General features: G+C 46.1%; 1 protein-coding gene across 1 annotated transcript; it reads left to right on the top strand.

The window, feature by feature from the left end:
* Window positions 1-2,437: 2,437 nt before the first annotated feature.
* Window positions 2,438-18,292, top strand: PPM1K (protein phosphatase, Mg2+/Mn2+ dependent 1K). Its single transcript, XM_026847865.1, has 6 exons — window positions 2,438-2,961; window positions 3,540-3,640; window positions 11,072-11,237; window positions 11,768-11,912; window positions 12,971-13,105; window positions 13,682-18,292. The coding sequence occupies exons 1-6, from the start codon at window positions 2,522-2,524 to the stop codon at window positions 13,811-13,813; spliced, it is 1,119 nt and encodes a 372-aa protein (XP_026703666.1). The 5' UTR covers window positions 2,438-2,521; the 3' UTR covers window positions 13,814-18,292.
* Window positions 18,293-21,015: the final 2,723 nt, after the last annotated feature.

Here is a 21,015-nt window from a genome sequence, read left to right as displayed (position 1 = left end):
GAAATACGTTTAATCCCCAGGGGCAGTAGGCATGCCTTCTGTCTTCGCTTTCTTCCGGGTTTCTTGTGGGTTTTTTTCTTTTTTTTTTTCTTCCCCCTTCTCACAATCTGGAAAATTTCCATCTGCCAAGAAGCAGCCAGCCTGTAAAAGGGGCACCATGCGCGTTCAGCTGCCATTTAATCACTCCATTCGCTTTAAACTTTCTATTTCTGTGTCTGTCTGCAGGAGCTATTTCTTTAAGTTAAGTGTGTACAGGTTAACAGGATCAGAGCACCTCAGAGCAGATTTCTATCGACAACTGCCTGTCTTGGACTTTGGCTTTAACACCAGTGCCCACCTTTTCAATACCTCAGTCTTGTTTTGCCCTGCGTTTGCAAACATATCAGTTAGGAAAGCCCAGACTGTTTGTTCCATGTCCAGCTGAAAGCCTAACTATTGACTTCACAGAAACTAAAGATCAGGTTCCTCCTCCTGACTTGCAGAGACACTTGAAAAGCAAAACCGTCATCAGTACTTGCCTGAAAAAAAAAAAAAAAAAGCCCTTTGAGAGTTGAATTTGATAGGGAACAAACAAATTAATTAGCTGGGGATTTTGGATTAATCCTTTGATTCATGCTGTGGATCCTGGGAATCTAAGTATAGCTAACATTTCACATTCTCCTTTCAAGCTGACAGAAGTGAAAGGGAGCGTGGGTTTTGTTAATTGGCTGGCTTTCAGTTTGGTCCCGCCGTGTTTCACAGGAGGAAGTGAACACACTGTTGTTAGGAGTCAAGGTTAACAGAAAAGAAAAAGCAACTCACGGAAGGAAATCAGTTTTTAAGTACCTGTAGGTATACTGAAAGAAGGATGTGACATTGCTGTCACCCCACAGTAAAAACGGAAAACCTTAAAATTCCATGTGGCCGGCTCCATTCACCTGGGGCCTAGCCCCCACGTATCTGGTGCAATGACAGTGAATCCCAGCGTGTCTGGCCTTTTATCAAGCTGACAGTTACTCCCTAAGCGCTAAGTAAAGAAACTTTTCAGCTAAGAACTGCATCAGAGGTAAACCAAGAGCGTGTAGAGCAACAGGCTTTGATCTGTGAGTGACAAGTTTGATGGAGGCCTCCAGAAAATGCACGTCTCAGACGTTTTCCACGAAAGCAACCGTTTATTAAATGACCTCTGCGTGTTTTTGCAATCACCTGGATTTTCTCTAGTTATTAAAAAAGTAGTTTTAACAGATATTTCAGATCTACAGATGTAGTTGTGATTGACATGGGGAAAGTACAGTGGCAAGGCACTCCAGCCCAGAATTACAGTGTCTCTGGGATGCATGTGTTGCTCTCTGCTGCTCTGTAATGTCAGACCACCCTGCCATCTTTTCTTTTGTTTTGTTTTTGGCATTCACCGTGAGCCTGCATATTTTTAATTCCTTTATTATGGCATATAATGCCTTTCACTCATAATTTTGCTCTTGGCAAACTTTGAGCAATTAAGTTAGAAATGCCTCACTTAAAATTTAGCGTAGTTAGTTACAGCCATCCAGTTTAAACTACTACTGTGCAACAACATGGAGTTACTACAAACTGCATCCCAGCCTGTTGCACTTTGATCAGGTTGGGAGTTACTCTGCAAAAGGTTACATAAGCTAATCTTTCTACATTTTTTCAGCACGCTAGATGAATCATCGTTAGTGATTTTTATTTTTTTTTTTTTTTAATCTCTGCTGAGCGAAGTGGTGTGTTTAATTGTCTGGAAAAGACATCTGAGAAGCCAGTAGAAGATCGTGCTTGCCTGCATTAGCCCAGGAAGCCCATTGTGGGGTTGGGTGGCAGAGAACTTCAGGCCAGACAAAACAGCAAAGAAACGCACAGGGTTTTCTGGGGGGGCAGTTTGGGCAATTGTGTATGTCCACAGGTACACTCTTAGTGGTCGTTTTTAGGCAGCCTAAGAAAATCACAGTTTACTTCACTGTGTTGAAAAGTATTTTTCAAGTCCTCAGCATGTGTGACAGAACTGAATGTCGCAGGCAGATGACAAAACTCTTGAAAATCTAAGCAAAGATATTTCTCCTGCCTTTCCCCCCTGGGAGCTGTTTGAAGAGCGTGCACGCTAAGCTCATTTTTTCACCTCCTCCTATTTTAGCTGACACAGAGCAAAGTCATTATCACTCTCATTTGCTCCATCACAACCTCAACCTGTGAAAATTCAGGATATCATAATGCAGGCGGCCCGCAGAAATGCTTTACCTTGATCTGTCTGCAGTGCTCCCCGTTAGATGCCGGCTGCTCTGGGTAGGATTGTTTCTCTGTGAGTCATGCAGATTGCTCTGTAGTTTTTTTTCAAGGCAGCGCTGTGCTATGCGTGATTAACAGGCTCCAAGGGTGACATTGTTTCCTGAATGATGTAACTGAAAATTCCCCTTCCTGTGCTTCTTGTTTCCTGATCAGTTTTCTCTTTGTTCCCAAAGACGTTCCAGCCACCGCGCGTCTTTCATTCCTGATCTTTTATTCCCACAAGTCTCTGTGAAGACAAGTGATGTCAACAGCTACGTTAATTAATTTGGTACGCAACGGAGGGTATCAAGTGAGAAGGAGAGCTCTGCTGACGTCCCGCCTCTTGCAAGAGGAGAAGCGTCCGGCAGCCGCCTGCTACAGCTCCACCTCCGAGCGCCGCGCTTCCCGCTTCGATCCGGATGGCAGCGGGCGGCCCACCACATGGGACACCTTCGGCATCTGGGACAACCGCATCGATGAACCCATTCTCCTCCCACCCAGCATAAAGTATGGGAAGCCCATTCCCAAGGTCAGCCTGGCCAACGTGGGCTGCGCCAGCCATATCGGGAAGCGTAAGGAAAACGAAGACCGGTTTGATTATGCCCAGCTGACAGAGGACGTGCTGTACTTCGCAGTGTATGACGGGCATGGTGGGGCGACAGCGGCAGACTTCTGTCATAAGTACATGGAAAAATACATTAAGTAAGTGGGCGTCAAGTGAACATGTGTCAAGAGAATTGCAGTAGAGATTCCTTCCTCAGGGCTGAAAGGGACACACCTTGTGCCTAATCCTCCTAGGTCATGTAGGCACCTTCACCCAAGGGGACAGCAGGGACACTGGACTGCAGGGACAGTCCTTTACAACAGACGTGCTGTGAACAACTTATTCTGTAGGGTGCCTGCCCCACTGAGCAAGCCCACAAAGACAAGAGAGGAAAATACGATTGTACTCACCTTCCAGGAAAGGTTTGGGAACATGGAGAGAGTGTGAACTGACTGTTTTCAGGTGGGGTCACTGTGATGGCTGATGGGCAGCTTGCTTACACTCTTCTCTATCTCTGTGTCACATCCCTGGGAGTTGGAAGAGAAATTTTACCTAATGGCAAAATTACAGGATTATGCATCCAGTGCAGGTCACTAGTACAATCATACTACCCTTTCACTGAAATCCAGCATTATTCAATGTATGCAGGGAGGAGATAAGGCTATGGAAGAGATTGATCAAGATATATCTTTCTGGGAAAGAAGTTTAATTTTTTTGTTTGCCTGTTTGTTTCCAGAGAATTTCTTGCTGAGGAGGAGAACTTGGAAAATGTTTTGAACAAAGCTTTTCTAGAAATAAACAAAGCCTATGAAAGGCACGCTCATCTGTCTGCTGACGGTAGGTAAAAAAAATATTCAACTTGCATGGGTGTGGAGAATAAGGTTTTTCTTACTTGCTCGGTAGTTTTGTAGTAAAAAGTCCAGAAAAATGCTTGAAAACAGTTTTACTTAACACAGGATTTTGCTCTGATCACTTACTGCAAATGAAACTGTTATCCTTTACCTCCTTAAAATGAAAAAGCTATAAAAAGTCTAAATCAAATTTACTGAGGAAGTTATTAATCTGAATGTTAGCATAACTGTCAATTAATTTCTCATAACATGATTCTGCCAAGGAAAGTGTTGGTCAAGTTAGCAGAGAGTGATTTAGATTTGCAAGGAGCATGAATTCACCATGAAAGCAACCTTGAGGGGGGTTTGGTTTGGATTTTTTGTGTGTGGGTTTGTGGGGTTTTTTATTGTTTGTTTGTTTGTTTGGGGGTTTAAAGCTGTCATCAAATGTTCCCCTTTCTAACTTGGCTGCCACACCGGAGGAGGAATGTAAGCCAAAATTAATACAATTGATATTGCTTCTGCACAAACAGAATCACAGAAGTAGCTGAGTGTGAAAGGGAAAAAAGCAGTGAAGAGGAATACAAGGCTGGCTGTGGTAAGGCTGTGGTAAAGCTGGCACCAGCCCTTTTAGACTCCTTGGTCCTGGCTGTTAATCAAGTTCTTTGTATGTATGTCTAGAGATTAAGTACATCTGAAGTTTCAGCAAGTGGAGCTTAAAGAGAGTAACCTGGGGAGAGAGAGGTCCCTGCCCTAGTTCTGTCACAGGAGTTTCCTCAGGCATGAGATACAATTTTAAGAGTGAGTATAGCCAGTCTTAAAACAAAACAAACCCAATTAAAAAACCAAAACACAACACAACAACAAACTGAACAAAAAAAACTGTCCCAGTGCTGGTGCAGGTGCTGGCAAAATGACTGAGGTCATTTCAGAATAACAGAAACTGTAGAAGTTTCCTCTCCAAGAAAGACTTGAAACCAACAAACTGAAGTGATACTGTATTCTCCCAAGCTACCTTTTTAAAGCAATGAATCAAGTCATCAAGTACCAGAGTGGCTTCCTGCACTTTAACTGCTGGAGGAATCTAGGTAGACTCGAGCAGCACAGGAAGCCTGACTGTTGCAGCACTGTGAGGGACACACACCTTTCCTCTTACCTGGTACCAGCTAACGTATCAGGGGTATCAGGAAAAAAGCGTTAAATCTTGAAATGCAGCCCTTAAAAAGGGGGGATTAAATCTATAAAGCTTATTTCCCCGTTATATCCTTTTTTTTTAATATGTTGAAATCCTTTTAAAAAAGAAAAAAGTCCAGAGTCACGTTTGACCTATGGGATGAGTTCTAACTGAGCTCGAGACACACTTCAGTAGAGCAGATGTGCTTTTTATCTAAGAGCCTTCTTGTAAATACTTTTTCTTAAAGCCCAAATTCAAGAAAGCATCTGAATATGGGCTTATGTGCTTCCCTGGGTCAGTACCTTTCATCTCCACTAACATGAAGATCTGTCACATTTGTCCGCCCCTCCCCTCCCCTCTGTTAGTAGGACAGCTCTTGGTTTGGCTCATCCTAGCGACCTCTGTTAAGTGCCAGAGCAGCTCCTCGAGGAGAGGGATTGAGAACTGCACTTGGTATATTATTCTGTTGTTCTTAAAAGGTTTTCTGGTGAGAGCATTTCATACATGAGACTAACAGAACTGGGTACCAACAGTACTTGACAGAGCAGTTGGGCAGCAAGCTGAGCATTTTGGAACTGCTGGTAGGGTTTTTTTTTCATATCGTTTAGCCAACTGGTGCTGCTTAATGAATATCATGTAAATGCCAGCAAGTTCACATAACAGTTACCAAGATACTGGACAAACCCTCTTCATTAAAAAAAAAGCTTGAGGTCAAGCAAAATAGAGGGCAAAAGTGTTGTCAGATGTCCAAAGGGGTCATGCTCTGGCAAGCACTCAGTGTTTCCCAGGTAGGATGAGCACCTGCAAGCTCTTGCAGGAGCCAGTGGGGTCTAAAAGTGCCCAGACTGGTTGCCCAGCTGAAAATCAAGCTCTAAGGCAAAGAGTGGAGTAACAGGGTGTGAAGACAAGTGCAGATTTCTAAACAAACTAAACTTTGTGCATATCTGTTGTTAAAATAGTTCAATACTATGTTGACTGCTTGGTGTGGATATTTGTGTTGCTGCTGTTTTCAAACTTGCTTAAAATCTCAATGCTTGGCATGTATCCTTGTTAGAAGCCTACTTCTAAACTGATTCAGTTTGCCAGCAAAATTTCTGATGAATTGTGGCTATTCTAGAGGTGACAGTCAAGACTGTTGCTGAAATATCTTGAAAATGGTGGCTGGTTGTGCAACACCGGGTAGCTGGGATACGCTGGATGCTCCCCAAGACTGACCTCCTTTTGAAACCTGGCCATAGCTGACGAAGTGGAAAGTAATAGCTTAGTCTTGTTCCAGGAGTGACCCTGCCAGGGTTCACTCCTTTCACTGTATCTGCAAAAAAAACCCCAAACAGTTCACGTTCAGAATGTCCAGGTCTTCACTAAACACAACTGGCTTTGAAAGCATGTGCCTGGGCGTTGGAAGGAACCTAAGTCCTGAGACAAATCCCTGCAGCCAAAATTGCATGGATATTGCTTGACGCATTGTTTATAGTACTATTGAAGAGGTTAAAACCTCAGTACATGCAAATTTAACAAGACTAGAGATGTGCCTTGTTGCAGCACCTCAGTATGTCTTCAAGGGCACGGCCCCTTGTAGATTGCTTTACAGTTACAGAATATTTGAAATAATAAATGGATGGCATAATGGTCTCTCTGAGCTTTCAATTTAAAAAAAAAAAAAAGGTATATGTATGTTCTGCTGCTGTGTCTGGTGCGCAGTTGACTAGTGCTGTACTGGCCTGCTGGAGACTGGTCCAGTGTCCCCTCTGACAGTGATCTGTGCCTCTTGTTTCACACAAAAGCATAAGAAATTTGCTGTAGGCAGATCTGGGATAATCTGTCCTCTACCTAAATCCTTTCTAATCTTTAACAGTTTAGAGATATGCCTGAGCCTTGACACATTTGATATCTCTTCAACAGTGCATTTTCTTTCACTTCAATGCATTTAAATATATCCAGTCACTTCTAAATCGTTGCTAAATATAGGTGTAGGACACAGTAAAGGAAGCTCACGTCCTACAAATATGTCATTATCCACGGGACAACTGTTGACACAAACAGAATTTTCTGATCTTTTTGACCAGCCATAAAAACTGAAATGTCAAGGCTGAATAGCTTTGCTCAGCAAGGACAGAAATAAGGAAGTGAATCATGTGCTTGAGGAAATTTGAGCATCTCTCTGGAGAAATGTCAGACAAACCCTCTCCCGGCCTAGTGCAGTTCTATAAGGTACTGCTACTGCTTCTGTTCACTGGGATCCACTACTCAGGGAAAATAACAGGGAGTCTCTCCATCAACCTCCACGTTCAGTGCATCCAATTCTAATCACTCTGGGCACTCACTTCTGGAATAGCCATCTTCTTAAAACACAGCCACGTATTAACTGATATCTCTATGTTTGAAAGGCATTCCTGGAATCTTACTGTGCTGAGCAAACAGCAAAAGTTATTTTAAAAATAACTAAATTTAAAAAGCAGTGGGGTTTTGTTTTGGTTTTGTTAAGTTACCATTCAAACATACGATTTTTATTTCTTTGAATATGTTAACCTGCAACACTGAGGAAAAGGGAGAGCTGCAGAAATTGTACATAAGTATTTCATAAATCCACCAACATTACGAAGGCAACCTTTTTATCCAAGGGCCCTCATTATTACCCAATCAAGTTAGAAGATATTAATTACAGTGTTAAAGGGGTGTTTATTTTGCATATTTTCCTGTGGATCAGAACAATTCATATACTTCTATTCAGTGCCTTTAAGTGACCTCATTTGAGTTGGCACCAGTTTGAACTCCTTGTTTTTGTGTTGTTTGTATGTAAATAAATAAATAAATAAATAAATATGTATATATGTATATATACACACACAAATAGATTACCTTGAGGAAACAGATTGGGCCATGTTCTGTACCAAAGAGGTTCTTCAGAATGGCTGCTTTTGCCATAGATGAGAGAGCTGGCCCTCTAGCATTGATAAAACTCTTTGGTTGATTTGTTGTTTGGTTACTTACCTTCACAGGAGAGGGGGGAAAAAAAAAAAAAAAAAAAAAAGCAGCTTTTATTTTGGCTGAATGTAAACTGGTTTTGTCACACAGTTTTAGCGAGAATGGTGGCAATTCCCCAGAAATACCAAGGCTGATTTATCTGTGGCCAAAGATGCAGGTGTAAGCTTCAAGTACTTCCTATACAACCTGCAAAACACGGTGCAGGCAAACCCCAGAGTGACGGCTTCCCCTCTTCTGCAGCCCTCGTTCTTTCATCTCCAGTGTTGCAGGTTTATTCTGTTTGCACTAAGTCCCTGGGTGAATTTCCTCTTTGCCTCTGTGTACGTGTTATTTGTGGCAGACACTGTACCTGGTCAGCAGCTCTAGAACTGGAGGCCCTGGACACTATATGCTGGCCTTCAGTGGAAAGAGTGATCTGCTTAATTTTGTCCCAGGTGAAGGAGTCCGGCGGTTCCTAGCCTGGACTACTGGAAGGTTCCCACATCCTCTTTGTCCCATTAGTTGAGATGACTTGCAGTAGAAGTTGTCCAGTGAGTGTTAAGAACCTATTGAAAGATCTTAGTTTTATAGTGATGTTGTTAGGAAAACAATTTAAACTCTTTAATTGTTAAAACCAATGTATGTGCTGATGCAACGTATTTTGATATTATTAAATAACTGTGCAGCAGTCGTAGTAAAGCCTTAGAAATGTTATCCCATCATCATTCCTGTGGTTTTGAGCTGTGCTGGAAACCCCATAATGCTTGTAGTCTAGCTACACCCATGGGCCTGCACCCCTACCCAGATCATGAAGTGGTCCCAAGGCAGAGAGTGTGAGCATAATTTCTTTTTCTGGGAGTGCTATTTAACCAATAAACATATATAAATCTCAAGTCACTATGTCCATCAGCACAAGTCTGGACAATATCTTTGACTCGTTCTTTAGCACCATCTCTTGATTCTTGTGATAGCAGCTCTTTGAGAGTTTGCACTTGAGAGATACAGATTCACCTGAACGTCCAAATGCTTCCCATCATTTAAGAATTAAAGACTACGGATCTTAACTTTTTCAGAAACTGCTTATGTTTGTCAGCAGAGTTCCAAAACCAAGGAATGAAATGGGAGAACAGCAGAAGTTCTGCATTAATTTTAACATCTAAATAGAATGTATTTTCTGTAAAATAAAGAGGTAGTTTTACATAGGTTCTCCATTTCACATCTTTTAACTGTTGGCTAAAACAGGTATTTTACTGGTTCTACTAAAATTTCTAATCGCACTGGTACTTGTTAGCGTCTTACTTTCATAACGTGCCTCAAAGTGAGCCTGCACTGGACTAGTCCTTGCTTCAAATAAACAAGATGTCAGTGCTTACCTGAATAGTCAGAAGCTACCAGCATCTAAATAGTTTTGAATATCGTGGCCTGTGTGGCAGCTGTAGTCGAAGGTTTGGCCTAGGTCACCATGGTTGATCTTCAGATTGATGTGTTGGTTAAGTGTACAGCTAAACCAAGTCCTCACTGCAGTAATAATACCTGTTTTAAAAGAATAACACAAGCTGAGTTTAGACCGTTTTGTGAGGTGTTTTGGTTTGGGTTGGGGTTTTTTTTTTTGATTCATCAACTCACTGCTTCTTTTGCTGCACAACAAGGCTCAATGCATCTTTCAGGGCTTTGGGCACTTCAGTTTACTCCCAACCCTCTTTTACTTACAGGGTGCTAAGACCTCACAGGGTTGGGGAAAGAGGTCACCGAGATCCCAGAGCGCTGGCGTGTTACGCCGTGGGGCTGGCTGGCGTTGCTCGGGCTCAAACATGTTGCCCTGTCTCAGAGCTATCCCACCTCCCCAGGCTCAGGGCTGCAGGGGTAGGAGTGCATGGAATTATAGCTGAGCTCTGCAGGAGTGTGCTGGAAAGGCCTTTAACTGTTAGTCACCTGAAAACAGGAATATAACTGAGGATTCTCATTCCTAAATTAACCCCAAACCCCTCTCAAACTGTCTTCCTTTTAAAACCTGGAAAAACTGGAAAATCCCAGGATGCAGGAGACCTACAGAGGGCCTTTCAAGGGGATTTTTACTGCCTGTGAATGCAAATGTGTTATGGGCAATTGCTTGTCCTGGCCAGATGCTTAACTGTAGTAGTTCAAGTCAGCAGGAGTTGCTGCTTTCCTGACACCTCTCACTGGGTTACCTTCGTATAATTTGCAAGAAGGGAACACACTTCACTGTAAAATGAGACTGCTCCTTTCAAAAAGCAAGCAAAAAACGAAAGCTGGACAGCTCTTCTGGCATTTTCTTCACCACAGATAAAACGACAGACCTTTTCTGAAATAGTCAGACTCGCATGTCTCCTGTCCACACCCTTTTTTTTTTTTTTTTTCCAGAGTGTTGTAGAAATTGAAGTGAGAAGCCCTTACATTTACTTGCACCAGTTAATCCAGCCGGGTCCCTGAACATAGTCAGCGAGCTCAGCTCATTCCCTTACCCTGTAAGAGCAGGAGGACAGCACCGAGGGCTTTGTTTTGCCCTCTGGGCAGTCCCCTATCAAGACAGCCCAGCGCTGCCCAGGGCAGGCTGCCCGCCAAGCCACTGCCAGAATTGGTTTGCAGGCACAAGGCAAGGCAGAATCCAGCTTCACCTATGTGCCGGGACCTCCAGCAAGTTGACAGGGTCTGAAGGGAGCAGCATCCCTTTCTGAAAAAAGCCAGTGGCCTGCTGGCTGAAGCCTTTGTCTCTTGGCGAGGCTGGGGGAAGCAGAGGGAGATGGTAACAACTCCGACAGCAACAGGAGGATGCTGCAGACTGGTGTAAAGGCTAGGATTTCTCTTCTGGTGAACTACGTGGAGCTACAATTACTCAACTGCCCACTTCACCACCCAACAGAAGGCAAGAGCTGTCAGCTTTATGGTGGGCTACCCCTGCAGTCACTGTGCCCGAGGATAAGGACAATAACTCTGTAATTTAAGGTGAACTGGTGGGACAGAAAAACTCCCAGCTACAAGCTGAAAGGAAGCCACTGTACCTGGTACCAGTTTTATCCCACTTGCCCTCTTTGCATGGAGCCATGTTGTTGCACAGAAACACTTATCCTTTCCACTTCCTCTCTCTCCCCCGAGTTCTACATGCATGCGTGTTTGCTGTCTTTTTTTTTTTTATGTAGATTTAGTTTAAACTTAAAAGCAGTTACTGGTAACGTAGAGCACAAGTTTTCTTTATTTTACCAACTGAAACTGTTGCTGTTATAAGTGGTCCCATGCTTCGATGCAGTGCTAAAACCTCTCTCTTTGATATGATGTTTATAGCAACTCTGACGAACTCTGGGACCACTGCAACAGTGGCTCTGCTCCGGGATGGTATTGAGCTGGTTGTGGCAAGTGTGGGAGACAGTCGTGCTCTGCTGTGTCGAAAGGGAAAGGCCATGAAGCTCACCATTGACCATACTCCGGAGAGAAAGGAGGAGAAGGAAAGGTACCTCTCGGCTGATGACGTGGCTTCCCAGGGCACGGCCTCGGTCAGGATGTGTTTGTGTTCTGCTGCTGGGTTGGGCCTGAAAGAAAGCAGAGTGTTGAACGTAACGCCACGAGACCACCTCTGAGCTGTCAGAAAGCAGCACAGCTCCAGTGAATCCATGTGGTTCTCTTCAGAGGACTGGGGATTTGGAAAGCCCTGTGTGTGTGTAAACTGTCTCGGCAGTAAGATCGGCGTAGCTAGGGCTTGGTACAGAGCTCTGACCACATGGGTTAGACCTCTCAAAGACTGCCAAGTGCGAGCCAAGGCCTGAGGCAATGCACTATGTTTCCTTGGTCAGGACAGCCTGCCAAGCCACGTCCCTTCTGTGGAGCCCTTCAAACAGCAAAAGCCAACCCTCAGTCTCCCAGCTGAGATCCTCTGTACCTCGTTCTGCACTAGTAGCTAGTGACAGAAATTGCAGATAGAGACAGGGGTAATGGTGTGAAGCAGTAACTCATATTTGCTTTTTCTTTTGTGCCTCTGGACAGGATTAGGAAGTGCGGTGGCTTCATTGCCTGGAACAGTTTGGGGCAACCTCATGTGAACGGTAGACTCGCAATGACGCGGAGCATAGGAGATTTGGATCTTAAAAACAGTGGTGTCATAGCCCAGCCAGAAACAAAAAGGGTTCAGGTAAAAGAAGGCCTGGTTCATGGGGAGACCAACGTTCGGCCTAAGGGGCATCATAGCAGTTTGATGCAGGTGGTGGTACCCAGGTGAAGCCTAATGGCCAAGTGTTGTTTTTTATTTGTGGTGAAGCAACTGGAGAGCAATTCTAATTAAGCCATTTCAGATTAACGCTAACAGGACAGGAAAGAATCTGGCCCCAGTACTAAAGTCAACCAGCTCAACTTCTAAACCCCATTTGTCACAGTACGATATAGGATGGGGGCAGAAAGATAACACGTGATACCCATTACTGTAACACAGAGGGGTTAGTCTGTCTGGGGCTTGTAGTCAAAGGAATGATTTTGGGGTTAATGCTGATACAAAACCATCACCAAGAACTAGGTGGGATATGGATGGGCTGTCATCAAAAAGAGTAGAATACAGAGAGGTTTGCACACTTGGGAGGAAGGGAGGAGGAAAGGGCAACTGCATGCATCTTACCATGGCTCTGTAGTTGTCCAGAAAAGAAATTAAGCACCCAAAAGGCGTTTGGCACAGTCACCTTCGCTTTTGCAGGAAGACTTTCCTCTCAGCTCGTGTTCTGTTGGTTACTTTTCCCCAGTGCACCTCCCAGGGGACTTATATTCCCTTAGAGCTAATTAAACACAACCCATTAGGCCTGAGGGGTTTAGGGAGGTGACTGCAGTGCTATCATGTCTTCCTTGAAATCCTCAGTTTAAGGAAGCATTTTCTTTATTGGGTAACATAAGGAACTGGTCTTCTGGCCTCAGTGGATTCAGAGGGCTGCTTCCTAGTACTGGAAACACCTTAAAATGTTCCCCTCCAGGACAGGGAACAGTGTGTGTGGCTGATGGGTGTGCTTGAGGATTCAAGGGGCAGCCTTTGGCTAGCTGAGGGTTTGGGGGTTCCAAGTTAGTCCTTGCACAGAAAGCAGGAGAGCACACGGCACCCACAGGAAAAAGCATTTTGCAACAGAGAGTGAAAAAAAAAATAATGAAGGCAGTTAATCTGCCTTGCAGCACTTGCCCCATCGTGGTGCTTACTGTGTGCCTTTATTGCAGTTGCATCATGCAGATGACAGCTTCCTGGTTCTTACTACGGACGGTATTAACTTCATGGTGAACAGTCAGGAGATCTGTGACTTCATTAAACAGTGCCACGATCCTGCTGAGGCTGCCCACGTTGTTACTGAGCAGGTACTGCCAGGGCTTCTCTTGGCATCAAATGCTCATTGCTGGTCTTGGGTTGGTTTCGTTTTAAAAAAACCCCCAAGTACGTATCCACACATCCCAGTGAACTGAACTGTGCTGGTTGAGACTTTCATAGCGCTGAGGGATCTGGGGGAGTTGGGAACGCTCAGGGTGAGGTTCGTGGTTGGACTGGAGGAGCTGCAAGGGCTTTCCCAACCAAGGTGATTGTGTGATTCCCTAGTGCTGCCAGCTAGCCTTTTCCTTACCCTGGGCCTTGCCACATCCTTGCTGGGCATCATTTCAATTAACTTCCTTCGTTCGCGATCCACCAAACTGCCTGGGAGTGTCACTGCCATTTATTCCTGTGCTGAAACATCATCAGCAGAAATGGGAACAGCTGGTTTCTCACCAGGGCTCTGGATGGTGGCACATCCTGTGGGAAGCTGGGGACATACCAGAATGCAGCGTCAGGGCTGGGAAGGGACAAAAAAAAGTCTTGGGCATGCTGTCCCACGTGGAGCTGGGCACTTGTTTCCTTTTCCAAGCAAGACCACGATGCTGACAATTTGTTTCTTCTCTCAGGCGATGCAGTTTGGCACTGAAGACAACAGCACTGTTGTCATAGTGCCGTTTGGAGCGTGGGGAAAGTACAAAAACAGCGAGATCAACTTCTCCTTCAGCCGCAGTTTTGCTTCCAGTGGGAGGTGGGCGTGAAGACCTGCCACAGCCATCTTTTCCTGCCATAATCTGGACACGGCGTGCGACAGGAGAACACATCCATCTGTTCATAGGTTGACTCAGTGTCTTGTCCATCTCCTCCGTTCCCAGTGTTGTAGAAGATGCCACTGCTCCCTCAGTGCATAATGCCCTGTCCTCGCCTGTGGGTGACCGTGTTCTGCTGCATTTATTTATTCCAGTCGGCGTTGAGGCAGCTATTTCTTTGGGCTTGTTGTCCCGACAGCTCTGCACATCCCTTTGTTCACGTAGATGAGGCTCTGGGCTTTCACCTGAGGCTGGAGGTGTTGCACAATTGTTTCATACCTGCTTGTATTACCCAGCAGTTACCTGGCAGCTGTGTCCGAATCTGAGCCACACGCTGGCTTCTTTGTACGTTAATACATGGGGGAACAAAGGCACAGTGTTCTTTTAGGTAGACAAAAAGTGGGTTTGTTGTCTTTCTCTGCTGTGCAGCCACCCAAAACTCCCCCGTGCTTCAGGTGAAAAGCACAGGAGAAGTTTCAGAAGCATTAAGTTCTGATGCCAGTGGCATCTGGCGCAGCTGAACAGCTTCCTGAGACGGGGCTGTGTTGTGGGGCTTTATGTTCTTGGTGCCATCATCCATGGTTCTCTCGCTCCAAGGAGACAGAGCAGGCTGGAGCCACGTGCCCTTGGACAGATGGGAACATTTCTCCACTGGGTCCAAAGCCTGTACGGTCTCTGAGGACCACGCAGCAGCCCTGTGCACTCTCATCTCTTTGGTGTGCCTGTGCCTGACAGGAGCATAGAGGGAAAAAGTTGCACGTTTTTGCTATCCAGACTCCCATCAACTTGAATTTTTTTTTTTTCTTTCTTAAAAAAAAAAAAAGCAACAGCTAATTTCAGAGTTTACTAATCAAGATGTGTAAGACAGGAGAGTTTATTTCTTCCTAAATAGATGAGGATTTTCCCACCGTGTGCTGAAGTTTTCTTTCAGCTAGTCATGATGTCTCGTCTCACTTCATGGTGTACAGGGAGCTGTGAAATGCCCAAAAGAAGCAAGCTAGAGAAAGGAGAGAGCATTACAATAACATAATTTTTGTAAGTTTTGGGTACTGTTTCTAGCAGGTGTCAGACATTCAGACACCAGAAGGTAGTTTTATACTTCAAGGAAGGAGTTCCGCTTCCCTTTCTGTGTCCAGTGGGGGGGGGCAGAACTCTGAGCCAGATCATATCGGCGCTGTGACACGGGCTGCAGGGGATGTGCTGGCACCTGGTGAAGGTCTGTCCCCTCATCCAGGCCTCCTCCTTTCTCCGCTCCACATCAAGTGTGCAGTTCCTCTGACCTCCAAGTCACCCTGTCACGATGAAATACAGGCAGAGAAGAATTGGGCTCTTCTCGGGCTTGCTGCAAGATTTTTCATTCTGTGGATTTTTCCAACAACTCAATCGTAAAAACAAAACAAAAAAGTTGTCTGACACTAGATCACCTCATGATAAGGAAAAATATTTCTGAGGTGCCTGGCCTGATTTTTCATTTTGAGGTACTCACCTTCATTACTTTTAGCCCTTTCCTTTCATTCCACGTTTTCCCTTGCCTCCGGTCGAAGGCCTGACAGCACCCAGCAGAGCACAGTGTCGTACTGAGAGCATTAAGGGTTTAGCGTTCGCTGTTTTCATCCCGTTACCTGGTGTATTTAATGTGTGTATTCGGTTTATAAGTACAAAGAGCTTGTGAGTCAGTGTGTGTAAATCTGTTGCCCAGGCCTCCATAACGAGCGCATTGTTGGTTTACAACAATAATCCCTTCTCTCTTCTCAGACTTTCCCCTGGGCTGGGGTTCAGTCTTCACCTGAGAACAGAATGTTTTCTGGTCCTGGTCTTAGGCCCAGCCTTGCTTACCTGAGGCAGAGGGGCACTTTTAGCTGTTACCAGCGAGAGCAGGTTCTCAGTCTACGGCAAGTTTGAAGATTCCCACAACCCATTTGTGGCAAAAAAAAAAAAAAAAAAAAGCAAAACGCACCCTCCCCTGAGCACTTGAGCAAAGGTCACACCTGAGAGGGTCAGAGAGCTGCTTCTGGAATGTGGTCGGGACCGGTTTGAGCTGCAGCATGAACAGCTGACAGCTTTTTTTTTCTCCTGCCAAAGCAGTGACCTGCTGAAACAGAAGTCTGCTAGTTCCTAGCAAAGGGTTAACCACAGCCTGCAGCAGCCTTACTCCGGGTTAGAGTCGAGCTCTGGAGAGGGAGTTGCTTTAGTATCGAGTGTCAGACAGGCCTGAGCCGTGCTGCAGGGATTTGGACAATCTCCATCAACACTGTCCTGTTCCAGATGCTGCTCGTTTCTGTTTGGCCAGCCGTGGATTTTTTTTGGAGCAGTGCTGGATCCTTGCCAAGCTGAAGACACAGTATTAAATGCAGGCTGCTAATGAAAAACACTGCAAATGAAGAGCAGGTGCTCTGAGGAATGACCTAGCAGTTAGTTAGAGGAGCTTCTAAACGCTGACCCAGATGTAACATAAAATCACAGTTTTTCTTCTCTTTAGAGGTTTGGGGGTGTTTTTTGTTTTATCCCTATCTGGGTACCTGATACAAAACAAGTGGCTGGGGGCTTTTATTTCTTCTAACAGTGGTTATCCTCTCAGAGGAAAGATCCATCCATAGCTTTTAAATTTGATGAAGGAAGGGATAAGACAAAGCTCTGCAAAATCAAAGATGGTTCGATAAAGGTGTCTTGGCGGTTGCTATTACTGCCTTTATACAATCACAAAAAACCTTAGATTGGAAAGGACTTGTGGGTGTCGTCAAGCATAGGCTAAATTAAGAATTGTGTGCTGCAGTGAAGGGATGTCTCCTGACATGGAAATGCTGTGCCTGAAAATGGGTGGGAGAAAGAATTTAAACTGCAGTGCGGTTTGTCTGGGCAGGACCAGGATGGTTCGCAGATCCTCTGGTGTTAACCAGACAAGCGGCTTCTGCTGAATTTGAATCCCATTGCCCAATGCCCTCAACAGTCCTTAACAGTCCATTATAGCACTCGATCTTTCCAGAGGCTTTTGGGTGACAGAGGATGTGATCCACCCACTCAATGTGTTTCTTTGCCCAGGAGTTGAGATTATTTGGGAAATTAGTCCCACTGTCTGATTCAGTTACTTCTGGGGTGCGTAGTCGTACAGAATTTGCCTGTCAAGGCCCAGGGTGGTTCGGGCAGTGGCGTGGCTTACAGGGCACGTTTTTAGCCAACCAGTAGATGCTGCCACCATGATGAGCTGTAGCACTTGCATTGGCATGTTCGTGGCAGTGATCTAATAAAGTCAATCAGGCCTTGCTGTATCAAAAAAACAGCCACTCTCTGTTCCAGGGAGATTTCACTCGTGTGACTCACGTGGTTGCGGCAGCCGTTGCACATCCATGAGTGACCTGTGTGATGGCCTCCGTGGTCAGGTCCACCCTGAATTTTAGGGATGGATTCTGACCTCTACTGGATCTGATAAGGGTATTTCCTTGCCTGCGTGCCCCCCTGGGGGCAGTGGTATTTCTCGCTGAACAGGCACTGCAGGAGGGTGGGCTGTGGGTGCAGAAAGGCCAAAAATGCTGACCAGCATTTGGACCCATTTGTACTGGGAGGATACAGAAGGTATGGGAGGGGCCTTGTGTGGCTGGAGGATTTACTAGCAGATGTTTTGAGGCTACAGCTGGAGTTCCAGCTCAGTCTCCCCACCACCTGGAAAGGGGGCTTCCACGCTTTGGAGAGGGAACTCACTAAAATAGCATTTTCAGTCTTAGACTGTGGAGAGCTGGTCTCACTGGAAGGGGAGTGTGGTGCAAGGGGCTGCAGTGGGGATGAGATCCAACAATCCTCTTGATCCAGGGTCCTCAATGCAATCAGTCCTTTCTGGTTGGAAGATAATCCTGGAGCGGAGTTTGAGGTTGAGAACGGGTGCATGGAGAGAAATCAGCAATATTACTGCTTTTTACATACTTGGGGAAAATGAAAACTGCGAGGAGCTTAGACAGACCGCAGGGTTTCTGTTGACTTCCACAGGATCAGGGTTACCAGACCCCCTTTTCTGTCTCAGCAGGTGGATGGGCCGTCTTCAAAGGCATTGGGATTTCTAGCTAAGGGAGAAGCACAAAACAAATACCAGTGAAACTGGTTTAACATTAATTTTTCTTAGAGAAATTCAGCCAGGTGCTGCTAGGCCCACTGGGTGCTCACCCAACAAGCTGAACACTCCAGGTATTCCTTGGTTCCAAAGCTTCTGTGCTCAACACAGAGACACCCAGCAGGGTGTGCTCTTGACCCAGGGTAGGGAGTGCCTGGCAGAGGCGTTTCTCATCACTTTCTACAGACTGAAGTGCAATTGTGTACATTTGTTACATAGTTTGCCTTAGGACTGAGTACAATTCCTGTGGTTTGATGTTTATGTTTGGGGTAATCAGCGTCTGTAATTCATCTACTTAATTTTATAGAGGTGTCCATCTTGCCTTTTTTTTTTTTTAAAAAAATGTTTGTCTTCAACTCAAAGCTACAGTAGAGCAGATGAGTCTGTACTGAAATGCTCAAAAGATCTTTTAATAAAGAATTGGCTTCTAGAATTGTGTAGCTACAAATGGATTTTTCTTCTTCCACTGCATTACAAACTACCAGAAAAACTTCTCCATCTCAAGCCATGTTGTGACTCTCCCATGAGCCCTGGCCTCAGCCCCTGCCATAAAAAGCTTCTGATAACTGAGGCTTTGCCCACAAAAACACTCACCCAGCGATACCCAGTGCAAAGCACCTCCCATCTCTGAGCTCCGTCAGCGTCCATGGGCTTTGCTGCATCAGGGCAACATGTTCTAACTTGCCATTTTTGTCTTTTATATTTTGATATATTACAATACCGAGGAACCAGAAATCCCTCTCTTGAAAACAAGTCAGTCTTTAAAAAAAATAACCATTTTGTGAAGCAGGAAAGCACCTGGGTAGTTGTCACGGTGAGTGATGGCATCCTGTGACACAGTGGAAAGAAACAAACTGGGTCTCCTCAATAGAAGAATGTATTTTGGCTTCTGCATGGATTCAGGACTTTTTAGTTGAAAGAACTAAGACAGATAAGAAGAAAATGATAGCTGAGGGTTTTAACTCATCCACAGAAGTAACCTTGAGATCACTGTTATTTTGAATTATTTCTGCTTTTACAGCTGAAGTCAAATCTACTTTTACCCTCTCTCCTTTGAAAGGAGCAGCCTTGACTTCCACGAAGTCCTCGCAGTTCCCTACAGCTGAGCTCCAGCCCTTCCTTTTAGGCCTGAAGTGAGTCCTTTTGGTTGCCCTTTGTTGCCAGTTCTCTTCCCAGCTCAGTCTGGAGCTGATCAGCTCTTGGACATGCACACATACCCCCCACCCCCCCATGGCGGTAAGCATATCGCAAAGGCTGGCCGGGTGGGTGAGGTTTAAGCACGCGAGTGGTGCGTGGGGAGACCTAGGGGTCGGTCGGCTTTGTGCTCCCCTCACAGGAGCTGAGAAACGGCTCCCGGGTTCCTCTGCAGTGACCAGCGTCTCCATGAGCTGCTGGTTCCCTGCCCAACCTCACCAGAATGGCTCTGGGAGGAGCCGCCGAGCTTGAGGAGGGCTGGAAGCTTCTCCCAGAGCTGAGGGCAGCTTGTGTCAACACCTCCCACTGACCCCCTGCACAGGGCTGCTCACACAGTTTTCATCACTGCTTTTGAGCACAAACCACGTATCAGTACTGACATTTGCAACAGCCTCTTGCCCAGAGGCCGTCTTGGCTCTTGCTCAGCGCGTTCAGCTCCCCACAGCTCTGCCCGGCAAAGCCGAGCAGGCAGCACAGGCCACAGCAGCACCAAAAGCGGGGAGGGCACGGCCCCTCCTCCTGGGGGAAGGTGCTGGTGGCACAGCCAAAGCCCCACACCGGGAAAATGTGCTGGATTTGAGCTACTTCTGGCTCTTGATGGCCCGGTGTTATCTTTCATTTATTTACAAAATCCCAGAACCATCTGGGTTGGAAAAGCCCTTGCAGCTCCTCCAACCCAGCCATGACCCTCACCCTGACTGTTCCCAACTCCCCCAGATCCCTCAGCGCTGGCTCAGCCCGACTCTTCAACCCCTCCAGGGATCCCGGGGACTCCCCCCTGCCCTGGGCAGCCCATTCCAACACCCAACACCCTCTTCTGGAAAGAAATCCTTCCTCAGAGCCAGCCTGACCCTGCCCTGGGCAGCTTGAGGCCATTCCCTCGGGGCCTGGCGCTGGCTCCTTGGCTCCAGAGACTCATCCCCCCTCTCTGCCCCCTCCTGGCAGGGAGTTGCAGAGGGCCAGGAGGTCTCCCCTCAGCCTCCTCTTCTCCAGACTGAACCCCCCCAGTTCCCCCAGCCGCTCCCCAGCAGACCTGTACTACAGACATTTTATGTAGTTGCTGAATATTTTGGTCATTCCCCTCCATGCAATAATGACTTCACAGCTTTTCCTGTACGTTCACAGTTAGAAAAACTACATCACATCTCCTGCCAGCCCCTCAGGCATGATTACACTGATGTTCATCAGTGACCGTGTTCAAGTTTTGGTCCTATTTCTTACAAACTCCCTTTTTTTGGGGCCAGTAATGCATCCAACACAACATCACACAGGTGCCCCAGAGGCTGGGCAGGATTTGGCCCCCAACATTTCAGCCCCATCTCTGTGCTCACTTACCTTGTCCTCCTCTCAGCGTTGCGCGGCACACCGGCCTCACGGGTGAATCGACACCACGTCCTGACACCAAGGTGGGCGTGCTCCATTGCCAATACCTCTTTAAAAAGACATCTGCAGTTGTTATAATGGTGCAGAGCAAGAAAGACTTAAAGCCTAGACAGCAGGCTCCAAACCTCACCTTTCTGAACTGGGAAAGTCATTACAACCGTGATGAAAGATGATTTGGTCACAGCCAATCGGCCTCAAACGTGTCGAAATGGAGCTGGCTGTGGCGCTGTCGCAGAATGAGCTGCCTCGGTTTTTAGTTGCTAAGAGCTACCCCTCCCCAAACCAGCTACAGACCTTCCCCCAACAGCAGACCCACCCAGAAGACATGTTGGAAGGCCCAGCTGGTTGTTTTAGCTGCTAATTTGAACACCTGGCCCCAGGGAGGTGCTTCTGCCTGTCAGGAGCTGCAGTGGAGCCTGAGTTAAGGCTCTGCGCTCACGGGGAGCTGCCCTGCCGCTCACCCACTGAAGGGCCAGGG

Source organism: Athene cunicularia, assembly GCF_003259725.1.
Source record: "Athene cunicularia isolate RWA chromosome 4 unlocalized genomic scaffold, athCun1 chr4_part2, whole genome shotgun sequence".
Classification (NCBI taxonomy): domain Eukaryota; kingdom Metazoa; phylum Chordata; class Aves; order Strigiformes; family Strigidae; genus Athene; species Athene cunicularia.
This window is presented reverse-complemented; position numbering and strand designations above follow the sequence as displayed.